Here is a 23,769-nt window from a genome sequence, read left to right on the forward strand (position 1 = left end):
AACAGATTTTTTTTGTAATGTTATTGCACACCACTGACATCACATTAACAGCATCAAAAACAAAGTTAGCATGGGTAGCAATATGAACTGGAACCTGTAAGATGTGACACTGTACTGCAGCCTTTTACACCATACTGAGGCATTTGGAGAAACACAGTCCCACACAGAGCATTCTGTTGGGCCGCCACTCTCTCTAAATGCAATTTCCTGTATCTTACACTGGAAACTAAATAACAGCTAAAAGTTACCACTTTATGAATAAGCATTGCTCATATTATCTATACACATTTATACATTCAGGTTTGACGACTGCTCACAAAAATTGGCATCTTTTGTTTTTCCTTTTTTTTGTGAGGATAACCAGTCCGAAACTGACAGACACTAAATATGTCCAGGCCTTTTCTTGTTATCTGTCAGTAGTTGGCATGTAATGCTTCTCACAGTTGCCCCTAAAAAGAAATATAAGGATGATCCACCTTAATGCGATCAGTGTCCACAGAGGCAACTTCATCCCGTTTTCTTGAGGCTTGACAGCAGCTTATGATCGGTTGAGCCCATCTTAGCTAAAGAACAAACACAATACACCTTTGATCTATGGCAAACATCTCTCAGAATAAAATGGTAAAAATGATGCCCATCACATAGAAACGTGAAACAGATGAAAGATTTTCTGTGTGATCAGGTTATTAATTTACAAAACAAATTTGAGTGGGATATTTCATTCTGAGCTCCAAGCTCACACTAACCAGTAGAAATATCTGAGCCTCAGGGGAGAAAACAGGCTCAGATATTTGTCATAGCTCACTATGGAGTGACGTTACAAACACTCCATGTACTTTTTCCTGCTGGCATTTTGAGCATGTTTTGGACTTTATTTTCAAATTTGAATGCCAGCAACACTTATGCTTAAAATAAATAAAAACAAGCACAGATTCTCATGAATTAGATGTAATATTCACATGGAAGACAACATATACAGTATTTCACAATTTTTCGAGACCAATACTGCCTTTTATGCAACAAGGCCGACCAACTGCTGCCTTTTATGTCCGTTCAAATAATTACTTTGCTGGAGAAGAAGGTGAGATCAACAAATAAAACAACTAGGAAACCAACTGAATGCCTCTCCACCAGTCTAAATGCTTCCTAACACAGACGTACTCTTAAACATAGAAAAATACTATACCAAATGAAATACAAATATATTTATATATATTTATATATATATATATTAGAATCTGTTAGGCATTACAATATAGGATGGGGTGGGAAACTGGGCAAGGACAACTAAAGAAGTTAGAATACGTCATGAGACAAATTATAACAAAATATAACAAAAAGAAATATATAAGAAAATTGAATAAAAATAAAAACAACAAAAGATGACTGAACTTCTTGTAATAATCTTCATAATAATACGGAAAAATCTTTACATATTTGTTGGCAAACTCTCCACACATGCAACAGTCTGTGGTGGTTTAATACTACAGGCATCAATGGGAGCAGGGTCACTCGGCCTCCTGCAGGATTATGCAAAACATCCTCTCCCTGGGGCGATACATGCTGGGGGCACTGCCTCCGGGGGAACAGATGCGCCACACCAGCCCTTCCAAGCCACGTCGGGATTGTGTTGTGTACCACACTTGTGTGACTGTGTGTTTCACAGAGATGAATTTGGCTGCCAGTCCATGCAGTCTTTATTTGCGGGGGATTTCTATATTGTGAGAGCTTATGGCAAACATCTCTCTGCACCTCGCCTCAAACCCACAACACTGCACCCCCTTTAATCCTAGGTTCCCTTTCCCCTTACGTTCACTCTGACATGTAGGTATAAGCAAGGAGGGCAGTATCCTGGTGGAGAAATGACGGCACCAGTCTGGGTGGCGTCTTCAACTAAATCCAACCCGTGTCCAACACTGTCCAGGTAACCAAGCCAACCTCAACTCAAGACTCAGCTCTCTTCTTATCTCTAGAGCTAAAATAAACCCTCTTGTCCTTCTTACCTCCATGGACTAAAGATGGATGATGGTGGCTGAGCCATTGGAGGTCTCACAGATAGATGGGGTGTTCTTATGGGATAGTTTGGGTAGGAAGGATGCCTCACTCTGAATGCAACACCTACAAAATCTCTGGACCCCTTGGAACAATGTTGCAGATACTATGGTTTTATTTTTGTTGTCACACCTACACTGATGCTCAGGTTGTTTCTGTTTTAATGTAGGTCACACATCCTCACAAAGGAGAGGAGTCCTATTTTACAAACATTGTTGTCCATAATATATAGATAGAGGTTTTATATATATTCTGTATAATCTCTTTCATTCTTGCTTTCTTTCCTCCACCTTTCAGCAGTTTCCTTCCTTCCTTCCTTCTTTCCTTGCTTTCAATCTTCTGCTCTGCAGCAGCGGCAGGAAGAGTGGGTGAACGGTGCTACATGCAGCCCACGCAGCCGCACTTGATGGTCTTTTCCACCTCCTCGGTGAAGGACGTTCCGTCGCTGCACTCAAAGGTGTATTTTCGGCGTTTCATCCTCTGGCTGATGCAGCAGCTCCCCGTGTCACAAGCTCCGGTGCACTCCACCCAGGACACCATGCGAGTTGTTTGACAGATGGCGTAGCCTCGCTGCACCTGGTAGAAGTCTCGCACCGGCTCTCCTCGACATTCAGACTCTTTAAAAATAGACAAGCCATTTATTGATCTGAACATTTCACTGACTCCGAAGTATTTGTCCTCAATTTTAGAGAGCACAAACAAACCTGCATCACAGAGTTCTCCTGTGTAGCCACTTTCGCAGTGACAGTATGCGTCTCCGCTGTCAGAGATCTGGCAGCGACCATGTTTGCAGGTGAGGCGGCGGCAGGGATTGAACAGCTCTCCTTGCTGGTTGCACAGTGCGCCTCGGTAGCCCTCTTCACACTCACAGCGATATGACTGCAGGTCCAGAGGAATGCACTTTCCATGGACGCATCTGAGAGGAGATAACTTCATTTAGGTATGCCCTACAAAGAACTGATGTTCACTGCTGATGTTTCATAAGCAGAAAACAAGAGTCGTCAACTGTAGTCAATTATGAGGAAAAAGGCAACAATGCTATATCTAATGGTTTGCAAAAGTATTCATACAGTTTGAATGCTTCTACTTATTATGATGTTACAGCCATAAACTTTAATGTCTTGTTTTGGAGTCGATGTGATTTAGACAAGTTTGGGCGTAAAGTTAATCTGATCAGTAGTTTGTTAGACAGCCTTAGTGAACAAACAGCATTGTGAAGGCCAACGAACACACCAGACTGGTCAGAGATAAAGTTGTGGATAGTTCTAAAGCAGCATTATAAAACAATATCTCAAGATCTAAAGAAGCTCAATCCAGCATACAAATTCTGGAGCAGCAGGGAAAAATCCACAACTCAGGTGGGAGAATATGTTCACAGGACAACTACCAGATGTGCACTTGACCAATCTGGGCTTTACGGAGAAAGCAGTTGTGGAAAGAAAGTCATAAATGATCTCTTTGCAGTTTTGCAAAATGTTATATGTAGTGGAAAACTGATGCTGGCTGTCATTTAGATCACACATCAAGCTGTGGGATGATTTTCTTCAGCTGAGACAGGGAAGCTGACCAGAGTTGGTTGGAAATCATATGATACATGTAAGATTTGGACATGGTTGACCATCCACTGGGACAATGAATATAAGAATATGGCCAGGACTATAGTGGAATGATGTAAATCAAAGGATATGTATGTGTCACAATGACCCAATCTAAGTCTAGATCTATATCCAATTGAGAAAAAGCTCCAGTCTGACTAAACTTAAGCTGTGTTAAGGAAAATCGCCAAATATTTCAGTCCCCAGATGGGTTAAGCTTGTAAAGACATAGCTTAAACACCTTCAAGGTGCAACTGGGCCAAAAAGTGACTATAAAGTTTTGACTCAGTACTGAATAAAAATGCATGCTGCACATACCCTTTTCCTTCCACTTTACATTTACTGCCACTTTGTGTCAATCTGTCACATAAACTCCCAATAAAACACATTAAAGTTTGTGGCCGCAATGCGCATGGTGAAACAATTCAAGGTATCGTATATTCAGCACGTAAAACTTGACCTAGCTTCCCTATTTGCTAACGTACTTGCTGCCCTGGCAGGGGTTGAGAGCTGGCTGATCACAATGCGCCCCACTCCAACCTGGCTGGCAATGGCACACAGGTCCCTGCAACCCATCAGGCTGGCAGATGCCATGGACACAGTAGAGCTTCTTGCAGGGCTCACAGCCCGGCACCACGCCAGGCTTCATTTGAGTCTTGGTGAAGTCCTGGAGCTCGTTGTTGATGTACAGGTTCTGGATGCAGCCGTGGAAGCTGGAACCGTTCTGGATCTGCCAGAGACGGAAAGTTCCAGAGTGGACATCTACAGGCATGCCTGGAGGAGAAGATGGATAAATCAAAGTTTATATGTGGGAAGAGGAGTCGTCTGACTCACAGACAAACAGCAAACACGGGGCTGATATGAGTTTAATGAACAGAGGCATTTTCAAAGACGTGTGTCCCAGTGGTTAAAAAATTTACTTCTAGAATTATTTTTGCATCACAGAACACAACATCTTTGAAACATAGAACAAAGCCAGAAGAAATGGGAAAAAATCTCACTGTATGAGTGACAGACAATACAGAAAATCAAGAAGAGATACAACCTAACATTTTTAGTCACTCCTGAACAAACTTCCACAAACTCAGGAGGATAAAATTAAATATGAACACATTTCAGATACATTTGGAGATCTGAGCCTCAGAATGTCAAGAGTGGCTCCATATTAAACATAAAATAAATACAGTTAAACAAACAGAAAGTCAAACTCCATTCAGATATGAAGGACTGTGTCTGCTAGTTTACAATGCACCAAAGAAAAATATTGCAGTGATGTTGTGTGAGGTTCAATTTAAACACATTGCCTTGCAAAAGTATTCATGTCACTTGACCTTTATCATATGTTATCTCATTGCAAAGATCACAAAGTTCAGAATAGATTATTGGATTTTTATGTGATTGACCAACAAATAATTTTTTGTACTTCTTTACTAAAGTTGACTTAAGCTCAGTCTGAGATGGTGGAGTGTCTGGAAATGTAATTTTTTTTGGTATTGCCATTCATTCTCATTTGGACTTAAAGCTAGACTTTGACTAGGCCTTTCAAACACATACCACTCTATGGAAGGTGAATATCCACCTTTCCAATCTGTGTTCCCATTGAGGATTTTGGTCGTTATGTCACAAGGCACTATAAAGACTCAAATGCGTACCCTAGCAAACACAGTCAAGACGGACATGATGACATGTGGGATGGTGAGGATGAAGGATGGAGGACAAGGTCTGGGTGGTGGTTGGGTTGCATGTTTGTGGGAGGGACTGGTTGAGGTGGCGACAAAGCGAAGGGGGAAGGGAGGTGACTGAACAGTAGTGTAGTAGTTAAGAGTGCCTGCAGAGGAGGGAGGTGTGTTCTGGAGAGGGCCCCTACCCCCCACGTATAGTGGTGCCTCTCCGTTGAGGGGCCGCACTGCCCCAAAGCTGTCCATTGTGGTAGGGAGACCCCCATCAATGGACAGGTTAACCATCTGGTCGAAGGTCACCAGCTCCACTGTGTGGAACTGACCATCATTGATAGTCTCGGTACTGACAGAGGAAAACACAGAATTTAGTCTCTAAGATGAGAGGAAAATGAATACAAAGTCACGTTGAATGTGGTACGGTACCTGTATATGGCATGTCCTGGCTGGCTACCGGGATCATAGCTCACTTTTACATGGCCTTGGAAGAGCTCCACTGCAATATGATCATTGTCACCATTGTACAGCAGGATACCATTGTCCTCATCTGTAGAAACCTGTACGCAGAGCAGTTTTGGATTGGAGGTTTGACATCTTTGTGTGTCAGAAAAGCTGAACCGGACTGATTTGATTACCTGTAGGGTGATGTTAGCTTGTGGCCAATTCTTCAGGTCAGAGAGTAGTAAATAAGAATCTCTGTCAACAAAGTTGACGCTGACCAGTTTTTCACAGCGTGGACCTCCAAACTCTGGAGGACACTGGCAAAGAGCGCGGCCACCTCGCTCCACACAGGGGGCATTGTTCTGGCAGTCTGCCAGCTCACATAAAGACAGAGGAGATGGGGGGACTTCACACAACTGACCGCTAGGAAGTCAAAGAAAGGGAGAATTATTATTACAATCATGTAAATGACAAGGTAGAAAAAAGTACAAGTAACCCAAAGTACTTCCAACCTATATCCATTCGGGCAGATGCACGAATATCCATTCAACTCATCCACACACTGAGCTCCGTTCTGACAGCGATGCTCTCTGCAGTCATCGTAGTTTACACTGCAGTCATCGCCAACATAACCAGGAGAACACAAACACCTGCAAAATACAGAAATAAATCAGTGTGAAAATGGAGCAGCTCATTTACAGGTTTACCATCAACAGATTTGAGTGAAGCACTCACTTGGGCCCAGAGGTGCTGATGAGGCAGGTAGACTGATGTTGACAGGGGCTTCGTCCTGGAGCACACACGTCTTCCATTTCTTCACACATCTCCCCTGCACAGGTACAAGTTTCTTTTTAAGTGAAAGTCTTCTAGTCAGACGATGACTATCACAGCGTGGACCTCCAAACTCTGGCAGAGAGCCAGTGTCCTCCAGAAGTAATTTCACTTATAATACAGGATGAATACTTGTTGGAAAAAGTATTTGCGCCCTTACATATTTTCTCAGTTTTTGCCTAAATTGATCTATGTAACACTCAATGTGCCACCATCCAATTAGCTTTGAATCGTTCCTACTTTTACCAGTGGTGTTAGTTGTAATAATTATGAATATACTTATGTCAAGTCTAAAGAATGATAATTTAGGTCCAGAGTTGTCTTCCCGAATCAGAAGCATTGCGGATTTTGCAGTCAGGCCACAATTCCTGACAGAATGTTTCTGATGACCAGAGTCCAGCTGCATTAATGTCAACCTTTCAGTAAGGCCTGAAGGTGGCAGCATTAAACTGTGAAGGTTTGTTGCTTTTAGAAGAAAGACTTGTCAGTAATAAAATAACTGAAATTAACTTATTGTTATTTATTTACTGTTTTGATCAGTTGACAGATATGTTTTGTTATGAATGAAGGTCTGATTGGGGTCTAAATGGTTGATCCAGTATTTTTTGTAGAATGCTGGTGCTTAAAATAAACTGCAGATGCACTCACCTGTGTAATAGGGGGGACAAAAACAAGTGTAGTTGTTGATTCCGTCAATGCAGGTTGCTCCATTCTCACAGTCGTTGTCTTCACAGTCGTCAACATTGATTTGGCAAGTCGGGCCCTCGAAGCCCAGCAGACAGGAGCAGCTTTGAATACAATAAGCAAGCATCGTGCAAAGCTTTGTATGAGACCCTTTTTTGTTGTGTTTGCAGTTCTGGATTTACAGCTCGCCATCCTCACCGGTACTCTCCCTCATCCTCATCAGTCACTTGGCAGGTTCCTCCGTTGGCACATGGGCTACTCACACAGCCGTTCAGAGCTGTTTCACAGTTCTTGCCCTATAACAGAGAATTCGGATTAACACAGATCTCCTGCAGTAAATTCAGTTTGATGAAGTAGATATCTATTAGTGTGCAGGCACATAACGCTGCTCGTACCTTGAATCCAGGAGGACAGTTGCACCTGTATATCTCCATTGGGTCATTGTGACAGATGCCATGATTCAGGCAGGGATTGGACAGGCATGGATTACACTTGGCCAGCACTGTGTTGTCTACATCACCTGCAGAAACCCAAGCATATTGGAACATTTAATTAACATTTAGGAGATGCTTAAAGTCAGATATTATTGTTTAGTACAAAAACTCACCTGTACATTCAAATTTTTTAGCCGGCGTGGTGAGGAGTAATTTACTCTCCATCCCCTGTGGGCCGGCACACCGAGCAATCCCGGGTTCTTTGTATCCGGTCTTCACCCAGTCAGAGAGCCAGCGCAGGTGGCAGTCACAGTGCAGAGGGTTGGCGCCAATTGCCCTGATATTACAGCAAACCACAGTTCAAGTCCGGTTGTGTTGCTGTAGTACATTATATCACCAGCAGGTGTCTCTATATCTCCATAAAAAAAAGGTGCTAAAATACACAAATAAATCTTCTCAGAGAACAAAATATGTTATTGCCACATTGTGTAATGCATCATCTTCAGCAGGACTGCTCTATTATAAACAAAGGTGTGAGCAGAAAGGCCTTTTAACCACCTCTGTCCTGGTGGTTGTGAATCAATGGCGCTTTGCCCTCCTGCTGGAAGCACAAACACTCCTAAATCGATGCTGTTCCATTACTGAGGAACACAGGCTCATCTTTCAAGCTGGGCCAATAGCTGACACCTGACATCTGCTAACATGAAAGCCACTTGACTGTGACTGCAGATCAATGGCTTCCTCTCTATCCACTCCTCGGTCCAAATTTCACGCAGCCTCGATTTGTGTACTACTTCCCACAAAATGTCTTTGTCTGGCTGCCTCTCTCCTGCCTTTTCCCTCCAACTCTGGTCTTGATTGTTTTATTGATCCCTAACAATCAAGCGAAGATGAGGATATTTAGAGAAGATGCCAAAGGTTGAAGATGTTCTTTTTTTTAAGACATTCTAACACAGCTACACTGTGAACAGAAAGAGGCAGATAGACATGAATAAGCACTTAAAGGACACAGACTGAATGCTTTAAAGATGTCGCAGAGAGAAGCAACATTTTCTCTGGTTTGTGTTGCTTTGACCACACAAATGATTACAGACTAATTGGCTTGCACAGAGAAAGCCAAACTTTAAGCCAAAGTATGAAGCTATGTGATAGCATTTCATATGATTAACAAACTCAGATTTGCAGTGTCTTGCAAAATCAATGATACCCTTAAAACCTTTTCACATTTTGCCCCTTTACGATAATTGCATCATCCAAAAATAGAGAGCTTGGCATAACTGGAAACAAACCAAGGCTATCCAACTAACCTAACAGGACGGCCAAGGACAGTGTTAATCAGATAAGAAGCCAAGGGGCCAATAGTGATTCTGGAGTAGCTGCAGAAATTCAAGCGAATGTAGTAAAAGGTGGCTCTACAAATTACTGACTTACAGGGAGGGGGATGCCGGTGAATGAACGCATAACTTTTCAGATTTCAAGTATGAAAAAGATAAGAAACATATATGGTCTACTGTTTTGGTTTGCTCATCACATTTATATCGTACCTTGTGCTGATCTATTTGAAAATATCCCATCAAAATATATTAGATTTTGTTGATGTAATATGACAAATTTACAGGTACTCGATTTGTAGGTACTGTAAGCTGCTGGGGAGCAAGAAAATGATTGTCAATACTTACAAATGGGAGAGGGAGGTCACATCGTTGAATATGCCATCTGGAAACTCTGAGATTTCATTGCCATGAAGAGACCTGAAAAAAAAGACAGCTGTCAAAGAACATCAAGGAACAAAATGCATTTCTGAAAATAAAACATTCATTTTCCCCATCTTTTATAAACACAAATCCCGTTTTTAAAGCAATTTATTCTTTTACAATTGGCTACTTGTAAAATGCTGCTTGAAAACTGCAAAAAATCACACAAATAGGAAAAAACAAATAACCTGGAAAACTATTGTCTGGCCCACTGCTATGCATTTCTTTTTTCTTTTTTTTTCACAAATCAAACTGGAAATATCAGGAAAAACCTTCGGGGAGATTCCACTGTTGTGTGCTGGTGGTTCTTATTTCTGGCAAAGTTTTGTGCAGCTGGCAAAAATATGAGGCTCTGAGAGTCTGGACCAGCCTGGTGTCAAGTTTCTTTGTGTGTTTGGTTGGCAGGGCACACTCAGAGAGAGGGGTGGGGGGGCGGGATGTAACCATTCCAACACATGAAGCACAGTTAAAACAGTCAAGCTAATCATATTCATCTTGTCAATAGGGATTTTGTATTAATGTGCAAATACATCAGCATACGTTTTTGTTCGTTCAGACTATTTTGCATTTAGTCTGATTTTCTTGTCATTTCAGGAGCACCACTGCAGGCCTCAAGCCTCCAGGGCTTAATGGTCTGCTGATTGATGACAGCCATAATCTAACAGGTCATTACCACCTCAAATCCTCAGATGACCACAAGCTTATGTTACCACCATTCAGTCCGCACTAACAATACATGACACATCTGGGATGAAGAGATTTGTTGTGTGAACAGTTTCCGAATTGCAGCTTCCTGCATTGTTTGATGTCTCAAGTAGAGCTGAGCTGTGGAAGAGCTGGAGGAAAGTTTGCCAGTGTAAATATACAGGGAACTAGAGGGAAAATATACAGTGTAACATGTAGGAGTCAACATGTTTATTAGCCTGCGTGCCGTAGAGAATGCTTATTAGTGCAAAGTGAGTGGGTGGTTTGTTGTAGTCAGAGGATACCAAGGCCATGAAGCGATCAGTGTGGCAACCATGAGAAACCTAGAGGGAAAAAAGGAGTCAGGGAGGTTCCAGGAAGCTGCTGCTAAAATTCCTTTTTTGCTTTTCTGTTTCAAATCACAATGTTAGTTCGTACTCCCTACTACATATGGTTCTGATACCAATACCAGGATTTCAAAAATATATACTTTCAAAAATTACCTATGTAATTCCTAAGGTTTAAAATCCTTTTCAAGCGGTGCCAGAGATAATACCATTAGTGCACACTGAAGGTCAGTTGTTCCAGTTGACCATTTACATATGTGTACAAGTCTAGAAAATCAATCATAAAGCAGCAAATCAATGCAATTTAAGCATCAGAATGGAAAAGGATGTGTAGTCACCCAGATGGGGCTGCCAGACATTTTCAGAACAGAAAACTGAGGTTGCAGTTCAATTAGATTTCAGCTGTGAAATTTAGATTCTAGGGTAAGAACTTAGTGTGAACAACATAAAAGCATGGATTTTGCTGCCTTGTGATGGTGGCAAAGGGGGCCCCTTGTTGCCATGTGACCATAGTTTAAGCACAGTCTACCTTAAGTGCTGTAGCCGACTTTGTTGAATCTTTGCCACAATAAATTAAGGCACTTCTGAAGGCAAACAGTGGGCAGACCTGGTATTAGAAAAGTTTATCTACCAAATGACTGAAATTACTATACCTCTAATAATATTATATTGTTCTCATCACTGCAAATATTTTTAACTTTACCGTTTTAAATAAAAGGAATAGAACGTGTTATTCATTTTGTTTTTAGACATTATAAAAGTCAGTGATTCTGTCAAAAGTTGTCATCCAGCCTCATGCTTAAATTCAACTTTGTCTACTTTGTTGGGACCATTTTCAGAACAACTAAACAGATTTCAATTATTTTAAAATGTTCTGCTATGCTTGTTCACCTGCTGCCACTTACTGCCTTGTTACAACATGTATTCACTGAGCTATATGGTCTTTACCTTCCCTGGGCCAATTCATGCCAGTCTTCACTTTCTACTCTGTTATTTCTCTTATCATACTCTTTCATATCACTGTGCCACTCAAGATGTTAATGGCCACGCCCTGGCGCTGTTTCATCTCACACACCTCACATCTAATACCCAGCAGGCCAATTAGCAGCTTATTAATCTGTAGCTCAAACCGCAACCGATACACACACACACATATACACACTTTTAATCAGTCCAACCCCAATCGCGCCACATGTATGCCAGGCTCTGACCACGGCTCTGTTTGAAGAACAGAGCGTTAATGATTCTTCTCCTTTTTACTGCTGTGTAAAGTCAAAGGTGCAGCTTTATTAAGGCTTTGGCACCTCAGCATGTGTGAGAACATGTGAGTGCGTCCAGCTCGTAGTGGTAGTTGGCGTCTCCCTACAGTTTCGAAGAAGCTTCCAATGTTGAACTTTGAACCCTTTGTGGGGTCTTAAAATCAAAACTATTAAACAGACCTCATTGTGGTTTTACATTAGCTGCACTGCAAAGCCTTGCTTTGTGAAAACATGAACACCGACTGACATTTAATAGGAGACTCATGATTGAAACATCAAAGTTTTCTGCTTCACTTGGACTCCTGTCTGAATGATTGAGACATTGAGGTAGACTAGACGGAGTGTGTGAACACGTCGGTGTGTGTGTGTACTCCTGAGCCTGCATGGTGTGTGCAGGTGGGAGGGCCTCACATGGCGTCTAGCGCGCTCGCTCCGGGACTATTTCAGAGGCGAAGGTGGCGTGAGTGAGTCAGTGCAGAAATAACGGACGCAGCTTCATTAGAGATCAAAAGGAGCATGCTTGGGGTAGCAAGGCGGCATCGGCTAATGATGGCCGAGCTTCACTCTAATTCGTTCAGCGAAAGGGCTTTATGCTTTGTGTCTCATTATGATACAGAGCTTTATTCGAATCCTGCCGTAAAAAGAAGGCTTTGTTGAAGCTTTGTTGTCAGTAATAAAAAAGTGTGCCTGCTATGAGCACACATGGAAGGCTAAGAAGTCAACTCCCACACACACACACACACACCCCAACAGGCTCGCCGTCTACAGATCACAAGCATGAGGACTATTTAAGCAGATATAAATATATACGCACAAAACCATACACAGTTTCATAAAGAAGGCTGCAGGACCTGGTCTCAATTTCTCCTCAAAGAACTGAACAGCAGATTGGAGTCAGAAGGTTGCTGCTTTATGCAGCTGCTGTATCTTTGGATGCACTTCCAAAAACTGGTTTAATTTCATCATTGTTCTGTCCAACTCATTTACTTTCTGCTCTGCAGTTATTTAGCAGCCCATGGTCACTGAGAGTGCATAAAGACCTAGTGACTTCATAAAGGTCCTGAGACAGAGTTGGATGCATTACAGTTACCAGGCCAAACAAATTCTCTTGTAATCAGTGTCAGAGTGATTTTGCACAGTGGCGGCCCTTATTGTGAGGTATTGATGAGCTCGGGCTGCTAAGATGCAAATACGAAGACTGGGAAAGATATCTGAGCATGACTGGGAGTAGAAATCGGAACAAGATCCTGGCTGCTACCCCCATAGCTGCCATTTAGACAGAGAAAATAGGTCGGAGTGTGTGAGGGCGTGTGTGGATATGAGTGAATTCAAAAGCTGTCAGAACTGTTTAGACAGATTCAGTCCTCGGGAGTCAATCAAAGATTTTCTTGCATCTGAACAACTATTGCTGAAGTTAGCAGACGCTTCAAAAATGTCCTCCTTAATGACTTGTTTGACTTAAAAGTGTTTCCTGTCTGGTTTAAGAGTCTGTTATCTTTTTTCTACAAACTCAGTTGGTAACAATGAAGCTGTTGATTGGAACTAAGTACTGAATATATGTAAGAAAGATTACAGTTTTTTTATTCAATAAAGAAACAAAAAGGCAATTAAAATTATATTGTAAAAAAGTGCAGCACAAGCTGACCTTTTACATATTTTGTCACTTTATAACCATGAATTTCAATATAGTAATTATTGAAATTCATGGTTAATTATAGTCAATAATTTAGGTAGGTACTTTACTGACCTACCTAAAGGAAAGCCTGTGCAAAATTAACTCCACACAACCATGAAAATACTGTCCCCATCCTAAAACATGTCGTTGGCAGCTTCATGCTTTGGGGATACTGTTCTTCAGCATAACAATCGCCAGAAGTTGGTGAGAGTTAATGTGAAAATGGATGGAAATAAACACAGCACAGTTCTAAAAGAAAACATGTCACAAGCTGAAAAATCCCCCACTGTCACATAAAATCAAAAGAGGTTTCAGGGTAAAGCTTGGAGTTCTAAAGTAATAAATTGTGAAAAACTTCCAAGTGATCAGACTATTTTTGCAAGGCAGTGTACAGACAGATCGGTATGTAATATATTAAAAGAATATGCACAACATGGAGATAAAGTATTTAACCTCATCTATAAACAAACTCACAGCAGTCGCAGTGAGTGCAGTCCACTGAAAGCCATTTTGGGTATACAGCGCAGAGAGTTGTAGCTCAGGATTCTGCAGATAAAAAAAAAAAAAAATCACACATGTAAGAATAACTTTTTTTCTCTTTTTAACTTTTATAACCAAAATTTAACAACAGCTCTTTCTTCTGGCAACTAAGGCTGATCAGGACTTACAGAGTGGTCAGTTGACTCATATTAGCAAAGGATGAGTTGCTCAGAGAGTTGATTTTGTTGTTGCTCAGGTCACTTCAAGGAAAGTTCAGAAAAAATAAACATATTTACTATGATGATGCATGCAGCTTTTATAGTATAGGCAGGCAGAGTAAAGCTTACACCAGCTGTAGGTATTTGAAGGAAGCCAGCTCCTTAGGAACAACACTGAACTGGTTGCCATCAAGATACCTAAACAAGAGAGTTTTCAGTTCAGTGGAATCCAAAATAGTTTATTTAGGAGTACAGCCTAGATTCACCAACATTTTCTAAAGTCACTTTACACAGCAAACAGATCTAATTTATATTCAGTACATTATGCCACTTGGTAAAAATAAAATAAAATAAAAATGCCATTTGAGTAAATGTAGCAGATTGCATTGACTCCAGCGATCCCTGACCCAGAACAAGAATGTAGCATTAGTGAACAGTTGCACACAGTCATATTTTCCATGAAAAGCCAATTGTGAACAGTGTAATCTCCCTGTTATAGCCTGCATACTACTCTGCAAACAACATTTTTATTTGCATCAAACAATTTATGGGTGGCAGCGTGTTTACAGTGAAAGTCTTGCAAATGAAAAACAATTCTGTCAAACAATTGTCAACTGGTATATGGAGGACATGCAGGAGAATGGTTTATTGTAGAATATTCATACCCGTTAACATCAGGGTCTCACTTCCATAAGGTGTGGTAGTGATTTAATCCCATGTTGGACAAAAAGAAGCAGAATATTGCTCTCCGTATGCACTTTATGTGAGCTTTTCCGATTTTAATGTATGGGATGTATTTCTTTAAATATGAACTAGGAAAATGAGGTAATGGTGAAACAGTCACTGATCCCAGCACTTCTAGTTGTGACTGTGATACGAAGACTGCTGCATGTGATAACAGTTGAGGCCACCAAAGTCACCATTATGCCTGCAGGAAGGCAATCAGCCCTCTGACTGCTAACACAAAGTCCTACATGTAGACTGTCATGTTGATAAATGGCTCATTTGAGGGCAGCCCCCACTGAGCAGAACTCCAGGCTCCTGCTATTGTTGTTGACTGCACAGAAGGTGGGAAGGGCAGCGGCTGGAGTAGAGGGGGGATGGGGTGCAGTTAGTTAGCAGGCCTTTAGGTTCAGAGGTAATGAGAGGTAATGATGGTGCAGAGGACACTTGGGATAATGATGGAGTAGCAAACTCTCCAGATGACAAGATGAAAGCCCTGAACAGAGGGGTACACCTGGTCACACCTGCTGGGACAATGACAGGCCTTAAGGCTTGCTCAGCGTGTGTGTGCATCACAAGAACCAAATGAAGCAGTATTGGAAAGTTCCAGACTTGTTTCATTCCCTCCCCTTTCCATTGAAAACTGCTCATTAAAATGTCCTGTTGCTCCCCTTTGCACTCATGGACAGGCTTCTGGCCCTATCACAAATATGCACACACACACACTCTCTCTCTCAGACATCCTTGGCTCTGAGTGTGAGAGTGACATCAGCGCCCAGAGGGCAACAAAGAACACAGAAGAAGAAAAAGAATGTCGGGGAGAATGACTGTAGGGTTTATTGACTATTTTCCTCTCCTTCAAGTGATGAGATGTTTTGTTACCTTTCACTTGTTCTTCAAGTGTTAAAACCTCCCTGTTACTGTTTTTCACATGATCTCCCTCAGGTTTAGACAAAAACAATAGAAGTAGAAGATCTGGCGTCAAAGTAAATCAATACTGAGACACTTACAGTTCAGTCACATTCCTGGGGATGCCTTTGGGTAGTGTGTGGAGATGCTTGTTACTGCAGCGCACCACAGTCTCTAGGCAAGAACATTCGCTGGGACACTGGGGTCGAGGAACACAGCTTGACTCCTCTTGGCCTGTTAAAAATATAAAGTCAGTAATCAGGAGGGAAGTCATGCTAAAAAATGTGCAACAGCACTTTACTTAAAGAGAAAATATCAAACATAATTAAGATATAGACCATTAGGTTGTGTGTAAACACTCAACTATTTTTATGTGACAAAATGCTCAACTAATATTATTTGCAAACATATGTGATCACATTTCATATCTTTGTAAAAGATGTGTAAAAAACTTTGACACATTGTGAGTACATTTATTCAGTGGGGATAAATAACACAATTTTAAGAAATAAATGTTTTTGAATAAAATAATTGGCTTCACAATTAATAACGAATTTACTAATGCGCTTAAAATAAGTGTTACCAAAGCTCTTAAACTAAAACATAGTGCGACTGAATTTCAACAAATTTCCCTTTAGAAGTTTACAATTTTCTGTGTCCTTGACAGAGACGCTTCTGTCTTCTAACTACTCACTACTAAGCTGGAAAAGGACCAACATTTGTCTTCATGGTAGAAAGGATAATACGGCAGTCAAAAAAAAAAAAGAAATCTCTTAAGTCCTCTATTATGGAAATGGACCAAAAATGGGGGTTATGGGGTCACCGGGTTTCTATTACACATCAACCAGTTGATTGGGAATGAAGCCATATTATTCTTTTTTGCCAATAAACACACCATGGATATGAAACAAAGGATGAAAATGATGAAAAAGTGTAAGAACACCTCTTGACTGTGGTTAAGTATGGTGGATTATCTACTGTGCTGTGGGTCTGTTTCTCTTCCCAAAGTCCTGGATATTATTCTGTTTAGGTGCGTAACAACACTAATACCAGCTCTGCCAGAAACCTAAACTTATGGCAAAATTAACATAAACGTAGTCCCCTAGACACAAAATCAACCTTCTTTCAACTCAGTCTTCAGACTTAAATGGTTTGGAAAACCTATGGATGAGCTGAAGAGGAAAAGCATAAGTGAGGACCCAGGACTATGCATGACCTAAAGAGATTATTGAAGAGAAACGGCTAAAGATCTTAATGCTCCAGTCTTGTAAAACTTTATAGCACAGGTTTTATTAGTACTTTCCATTCAGAAAACGGTGGTTGTGCAGAAGTATAAATAATTGTACTGCCAGGAATTTTGTTAAAAACAATTATTCTTAACAAGGCTTTAACCTGTGTAATGAATCACTGTACTGAAAATAGAGGTAAAATTTTACAAGTTTCAGTGAGTGATTATACTCCTGCCATAATGGATGAATTCGTTTTAAGGCTTTTTACACATTTCTACCAGGGGAACTATTAAAAGGGATGGCACTGTAGCTTAAAAACAAGATGTCACAGTAAAAGTTGGTGAAGCCATGGAGAAAAGTAAAAAATAAAAAAGCAAAGCAGAGCAGGGAATGGGAGGACTCCCTAACGTGATATCGATCAACAGGAGCAAAGACTGGAAGCTGCCTGAGGCCCAAAGACAAGCCTAGCAGTCATTCAGGTGCAAATAGGCTGACTCGTCAATAAGACAAACAGCTCAATGCTATAACTGCACTCAGCGCTGGATCGACCGGCAGCTTAGGAACTGCTGAAGCAATCTATTCAGCAAACAAAAGAGTCACACAATAGTGGCCATTATTCAGGATGATTCCAGATACATTTGGCAGGTCTTGTTCAAAATGATTGTAGGTAGGAGAGAGATGTTAAAATCTATAAGTCAAACCCCAGAAGTTACCTAAACACAAAGTGAAGGATATCTATGATATTGGCAAAACATCTCTCCCTTTAAGAAGAGAAATAACTCAATATAGAGTAGGGAAGATGCTGTTGTAATTTGCATAGCGACTTACAGAAAAAGAAGCTAACTTAAAACATGGCACCCACCTTCCTCACAGCGAAAATCTGGCAGAGCTACATCCTGGAGGGGGATCTCCTTTAAGAAGGCCGGGCGCTGGCAGCGAGGGTTACCTGTCACAATCTTTCTGCTCCTCAGCCAATCACCAAGCCACGCCAACCGACAGTCGCAGTTGAAGGAGTTGGCCAAGAGGTTTCTGAAGCAATGATAGAGCAAAAGGGGTTCAGAGCAATAAGACCAGAAATGCCAGAACAAAACTATATACAACAAAGAGTCTTACAGAGTAGAGAGAGTCTGCAGCGTGTCAAAGGCCCCAGGAGTAATGGTGGTCAGATGGTTGTCGTATAGAGACAGCAAACGGACGTTGTGAAGCCCTGTGAAACTGTCGTTGTGAACACAACTGATTTTGTTGTTCCTCAACATCCTATGAATATATCAAAAGCAAAAAGAACTATGAGCTGTTTTCATGGATTTTAATTGTTTGATTCCACATGGTTGTACGTTACTCACAGCATGCGAAGTCCCTCGAGGCCTCGGAACATCCCGCTTCGAACTGAGTCAATTTGATTGGCTGTGAGGTGAAGCTCAAAGACGGATGATGCACCTTCAAAAGCTCCATCCTCGATCTCTGTGATCTTATTGTTACTCAGGTTACTGTGGTTAAAAAAATGTCTATGTTACAATTACAGGTTCTATTTAGAGGATGATGATAAACAGTTTTACTCACATTTTTTTGAGTTGGGAAAGGTTCTTAAACACACCGGTAGCCTCAAGAGTTGTTAGTTCATTATTGTTAAGGCGGCTGAAGAGGATGAGATATATTGTTTGAAAATGTCAACATTAAACACACCTTTCTCTCTGCAATTTCAAGATAGTGGTGAAAGCAATTCCTTACAGTTCAGCTGTGGATGCAGGGATGTGCTCAGGGATCTTGGTGAGTTTCAGGTTGGAGCAGTCCACTACGTTGGACTCACAGCGACACTTGGGTGGACACACAGGATCAGTGTTGCAGACATTATTCAAATGGGTGTCTTCTGTACCTGAAGGAAATAATATGTGAACATACTGTTACACTCAATGGACAACTCACTAAGTATGCTTGTTTAATGGCTACCATGGCAAATGGTAAATTAGCCAATCCCATGACAGCAAAGCAATCCATTTAGGGATCTTGACTTGCTGATCTACTGGGTAAGGAAAAAGACTCTCTTGCAGAATACAATTTCTGCACACACAACACACCAAGCCTTGATATGAATAGGTGACAAGACCAGCAGCAGATGACCACAAATGGCCCTGTCTGTTAGCTGTGAACAAAAAACTGAGGTTGTAGTTCCAACAGGGTTAACAAAATAGGACAATAATAGCCTGGAGAGATATTGCTGCTAAATTTCGATTGCTCACAGTGAGATTTCAATGATGGGGTCTGAATTTGTCATGAAAGCATGTGTAGATCCTAAGTTGTATCAAGTGTTCAGGTTAGTGGCGGTGTAGTCGTGTGGAAGATATTTTTGGGTTGTACTACTTTCTTAGTACAACCCGGTCATATTTTAAACATCAGATCTTACGTGAGTATTGTTATGACCACTATGTACCCGTCTTGTAATGTTATTTAAAAGTGGATCCATCGTGGTTCAGCAAGGTGTACCTAATAAATCGACTGGTGAGTAAACACCACAACCCTTATATAAAATTATTTCTCCATTAAGTGCATGGTCACATGCTCACTTTCTTTGTACATGGTCCTGCTGTGACCTAAGCAGCACTCCTGGTGTAGAGATCTCCTCTACACCAGGAGTCTTTATAGACATCTTGCTGTGTGTCTACTTCTCCAAAATGAGGACAGATAAATTGGCGAAGGAGAGTTATTCCAAAGAAGCAACAGAGTGGAAGCAGTGGGGTCAAAAGAAAGTAGATCAGGGTGCTCAGATTCAGTGACGCAGAGCGCTCAAAAGGATGGATGTTGAAGGAAAGGTACGAAGAGAGTGAAGCTGAAAAGGCAAAAAGTCGATACATTAAAGAAAGAAGCATTAAGAAAGAAAAAAATGCATGTAACATGGGATAAATGAAAGAGAAATGCAAGTGTGTTGTGTTAGAGAAACTTTATAAAGAAAGAGCAAGAATGGAGTCGCAAAGGGAGTGTGCGATGCTTTGCTGAACCTCCTCTGTCTATGAATAGACGTTACGTGCCAAAAAGTGTGCTGCCGGTTACATCATGGATTCTTAATAATGGATCAGCACTGGGAGTTACTTAGAACAATGTGTCTGTGTCTCTGCAACTCTGCATTGTGTCTCAGTGCAAATGCTCCATTTAGAGGGTACAGCCCAGGATTTTCTGTTGGTGTATTGCTTGGTGTGCCATTCTGTTTTGCAGCAGTGCAAAAATATGCAAGAGTTTAAAGATGATGTCAGTGGGACACCGTGGGGAGCACAAACCACATTCGTGGACTGGAAAACCATAAATAACCAGAACAAAATGATATGGTTGAGTATCAACAAAAAAAATCTACCCAAATAAAAGATGCAGGATTACAAACCTAATCCTAAACCCTAATCAATGACATTGAGAGAACTGCATTTAGAGAAACAAATTACACATCTTCCCCACATATAGATTTTTTTCCAACATAGTGTCACTTCTCTATTGTGGCTAAGCGGAGGCTGCAGACAGATGTAGCAATACTAGTCATTAAGGAACTTTCTCTTGTTCACCCAGACAACAGGAAAAGGCATTTCCTGCTCCAGAGGAAGCAATGAAAGTAGCTACAAGGAAAGGTCTTTGATCTTGAGGATGTGGAGGAGCCAGGGGAGATTTCGTGAGCCTGAGTCATCTTCAGCGTCACAAGTGCGTGGCAGCGACACTTTTACTGTTGGCAGTTTTACAGAAAAGTGCAAAAAGCAGAGAGCAGTGGAATGAGTTTTTTTTTCCTCGCTTGGAGACGCAAAATGACTCATCACTGGATGATGATAACTCCCTGCAGTCTGGTTGTTTTTTAGCAATGTGTTCTGCACTTATGGACTTTGTGTTTAGAGCTTGAATGTACAAATGGTGGGGGATTTTGTTAACATTGATGGAGGGTGAAATTCTCATTAATCGCACTCCACTTTGATCTCTCCAGTGCTTTCAAAGTCCTCCCATTTGTTCCATAAGTCAGCTAAGAGCTTTATCTTAACTTTGCATACAAAGGCACATTCATTTACATAGAGCAAGCTGTACTGGTATTGACAATGAATCACACAAGCATACACAGCAAGATTAGCTCTCACAAACACAGACTTTGACACACATCACTGCTCCTCCAAGTTATTTTCTTGGAAGTGTTCTGGTTAAAGAGTCCGGAAACATCCCCTGATAGGATCTCAGAACTCTGGTGGGCTTTATTTGCTTTAGCTTTGCTGATACAGAGGGCACACTTTCTTTCTCCTCTTTTCTCAGCTCTCTCGGCGACTTTTCCTTTTGGTGACTGTCCAAAAGCCAAAGCAAAGACACACTTCCTTTGGACCCAAACTGCTGGGACTGTTAGAAAAACAGATCCTATATTGAACATATGTGCTCACTCATATTAATCATAGCTACAAGTATGTATAGTTGAAACCAGATATTTACATGCACTACATGAAAGGAACTCTTTCCATTGCGCCTGAAAGAAATGCAGTTTGTAGGCCTCCTTGCTTAAAAATACACATTTTCAACTCTGCCTACAAATTTTATATGGGACTGAGATCAGTATTTTGTGATGGCCACTTTAAAGGGGAAATATAATGCATTTTCAAGTAGTCAAGTAACATGTTACCTTCAGCTGTTATAAAAAATGCTGTATATATATCAAATATTCCTAAAGAAATGTTGTAATGCAAAAAAAGACATTCTGTCATTATTATAAAAGCATTACTTTTCTTTCACTTCACTAAACTCACTGGAATTTCTGGCTGTAATGTGACAAACTGAAAGTTTAAGAGGCATAAATACTTCCGCAAAGCAGAATAGAAGACATGAACCAGAAGTAAAACACAAGGCATCTTCTGTATACATTATCCTTGTTTTGTTAAAGGTCTGGTAATTCCAGTTCTAAAGGAATCATTGCAAAATGACAAACTGCAACAGATGGATTTCATGAAAGGCAATGGAAAAAAAAGAAGCAATGATGTCACTACAAGGACCAAAGATTCACAGTGAGAAATAATGATAGGTGTGAAAATTCACAAGCAACTCACCTGGGATGACGTATTGCTCTTTGGCTGTGATGGAGGAAAAACAGAGGGACGGATGTCAGTGAGGTCAGATGTGCATAGCCGTGTCACTGCTATGCATCAAAACAGTCATATATAGATGTTATATATGACGGCACATGATCAAACAGTGAATCCAGTGTCTCCATATTGTTCATGACAATATGGAGGAACTAGTGACAAAGTACAAAGGTGGTAAATATTTTGCTGTTGCTAAGGAAAAGAGGCATGAAGGAAAAAAGGACAGTGAGAAAAAAAGGCACATGAAAGACAGGACATTGTGAAAAGGAAGGAAGGTGTGTGTGGGGGGTGAGGGGACAATCAAAATCAAAACATGGAATCCTTTTTTCATCAGATCCTGCCAAACAAACAAGGCCATAAAGAAGTGTTAAACCTCAGCAGTGCATGGTGCCAGGCAGCACAGTACAGTGCATAAACACAATAGTCGGCGAAAGGTGGGGGGAGTCAAGAAGATGGAGGCAAAGTGAAAGAAACCTGAGCCTGATGATGGGCAGGTATTCAAACTCTAGCATCTAACCCTCCCTTGAACTGATCCCAACTCTCTGTGGTGTACATGTAAAACCAGATTCTTGTTCTGGATATCCAGGAACAGCGGAGAGAAATAATGCCAATCTTCTCGGCATAGTCTGACAAGAGAGACTGACTGAGGAGTACTAGCACAGGCCTTGGTAGCTCTAATAAACCATTTAATAAGCAATGATCACAGATTAAATACCTAAATTACTGAAGAAGCAACAAATTACTGTAGTCCCAGAATACTGAAGGTAAGAAAAAAGATGGAAAGCGGAGACAACAAAGCCAAAAAGGTAAAAAACCCGACATGTTTGGAGACACAGCCATGAGCCTACCGGAGCAGCGGAACTTCTTGCTCTTAATTTGTCCGATTCGTTTGTTTGCGAGGCGGCGTGGACTGGCACAGCGGGCGCCGCTGGTCTCAATCGGGTTGGAGCGGAGGTAGTCTGCAAGCCACTTCAGATTACAGTCACAAATAAATGGGTTCTGTGCCAGGTGACTGGAGGAAGATAAATGAGTACACAAAAACATGATTAATTAGAAATCACACATTTATTTAGTATTTTGTGTAACTTAGTCCATTTATTTAGTAATCAGCAGCACTACCGGCACTTCATAAAAAGCTCAAAGTCATAGGGGTTCACATCCATAGTTTCCACTCTAAACAAGTGATTTATAATCTATAATTTTAACATGCCAGCTGGTACATAGATTTTGAAGCAAAAAACCTTCTGAGACACTTAATGGAGCCTCTGAAGATAGGGTACCATAGAGTACAATTAAAATCACTACCACTGTATTATTGACATGACTTTAGTTTGACAAACAGGATAGTAAATTGTTGGCTGAATACATGCACTATCTGATATCCCTAAATAAAATGCAATACTACCAATTCCAGTCAGAAGTCAGTTAGAAAGTAGTCTGCCTGGGTGTAATTCAATATTATTATAAATACAGATGTTCTGTGAAGGCCTCAGAGGTTTCTTAGAGAACATTATTGAGAAAACAGCTTCATGAAGACCAAGGAACACAGCAGACAGATCAAAGATAAAGTTAGGCAGAGGTCCAAAGTAGGGTTAGGTTATAAAACAATATCCCGAGCTTTGAACAGCTCACAGAGTAACGTACTGTTTCTTATGAATAGAGAAGTTGGTCAGAGTTTTGACACAGAGAAAAAC

General features: G+C 41.0%; 1 protein-coding gene across 4 annotated transcripts in view; it reads right to left on the bottom strand.

Moving 5' to 3' along the window:
* Positions 1 to 287: 287 nt before the first annotated feature.
* slit1a (slit homolog 1a (Drosophila)) overlaps positions 288 to 23,769 on the bottom strand; it is a 91,824-nt gene continuing 68,342 nt past the window's right edge. The window contains exons 14-37 of one of the 4 annotated variants that reach the window (XM_028006065.1): positions 22,924 to 23,087; positions 22,040 to 22,063; positions 18,720 to 18,864; positions 18,552 to 18,626; positions 18,335 to 18,478; positions 18,105 to 18,248; positions 17,854 to 18,020; positions 15,864 to 15,996; positions 14,260 to 14,328; positions 14,101 to 14,172; positions 13,907 to 13,978; positions 9,393 to 9,464; positions 7,887 to 8,050; positions 7,675 to 7,799; positions 7,478 to 7,575; positions 7,244 to 7,383; positions 6,500 to 6,593; positions 6,277 to 6,414; positions 5,959 to 6,187; positions 5,750 to 5,880; positions 5,476 to 5,669; positions 4,133 to 4,421; positions 2,757 to 2,968; positions 288 to 2,669 (exon numbers count right to left, since the gene is read on the bottom strand). In XM_028006065.1, the coding sequence (XP_027861866.1) occupies positions 2,431 to 2,669; positions 2,757 to 2,968; positions 4,133 to 4,421; positions 5,476 to 5,669; positions 5,750 to 5,880; positions 5,959 to 6,187; positions 6,277 to 6,414; positions 6,500 to 6,593; positions 7,244 to 7,383; positions 7,478 to 7,575; positions 7,675 to 7,799; positions 7,887 to 8,050; positions 9,393 to 9,464; positions 13,907 to 13,978; positions 14,101 to 14,172; positions 14,260 to 14,328; positions 15,864 to 15,996; positions 17,854 to 18,020; positions 18,105 to 18,248; positions 18,335 to 18,478; positions 18,552 to 18,626; positions 18,720 to 18,864; positions 22,040 to 22,063; positions 22,924 to 23,087 (3,334 nt within the window). In that variant the 3' untranslated portion in view covers positions 288 to 2,430. The remainder of the gene's footprint in view (positions 2,670 to 2,756; positions 2,969 to 4,132; positions 4,422 to 5,475; positions 5,670 to 5,749; positions 5,881 to 5,958; positions 6,188 to 6,276; positions 6,415 to 6,499; positions 6,594 to 7,243; positions 7,384 to 7,477; positions 7,576 to 7,674; positions 7,800 to 7,886; positions 8,051 to 9,392; positions 9,465 to 13,906; positions 13,979 to 14,100; positions 14,173 to 14,259; positions 14,329 to 15,863; positions 15,997 to 17,853; positions 18,021 to 18,104; positions 18,249 to 18,334; positions 18,479 to 18,551; positions 18,627 to 18,719; positions 18,865 to 22,039; positions 22,064 to 22,923; positions 23,088 to 23,769) is intronic. The other 3 variants (XM_028006067.1, XM_028006068.1, XM_028006066.1) reach the window with 3 other exon arrangements.

This window comes from Xiphophorus couchianus, chromosome 22 (genome assembly GCF_001444195.1).
Source record: "Xiphophorus couchianus chromosome 22, X_couchianus-1.0, whole genome shotgun sequence".
NCBI lineage: Eukaryota > Metazoa > Chordata > Actinopteri > Cyprinodontiformes > Poeciliidae > Xiphophorus > Xiphophorus couchianus.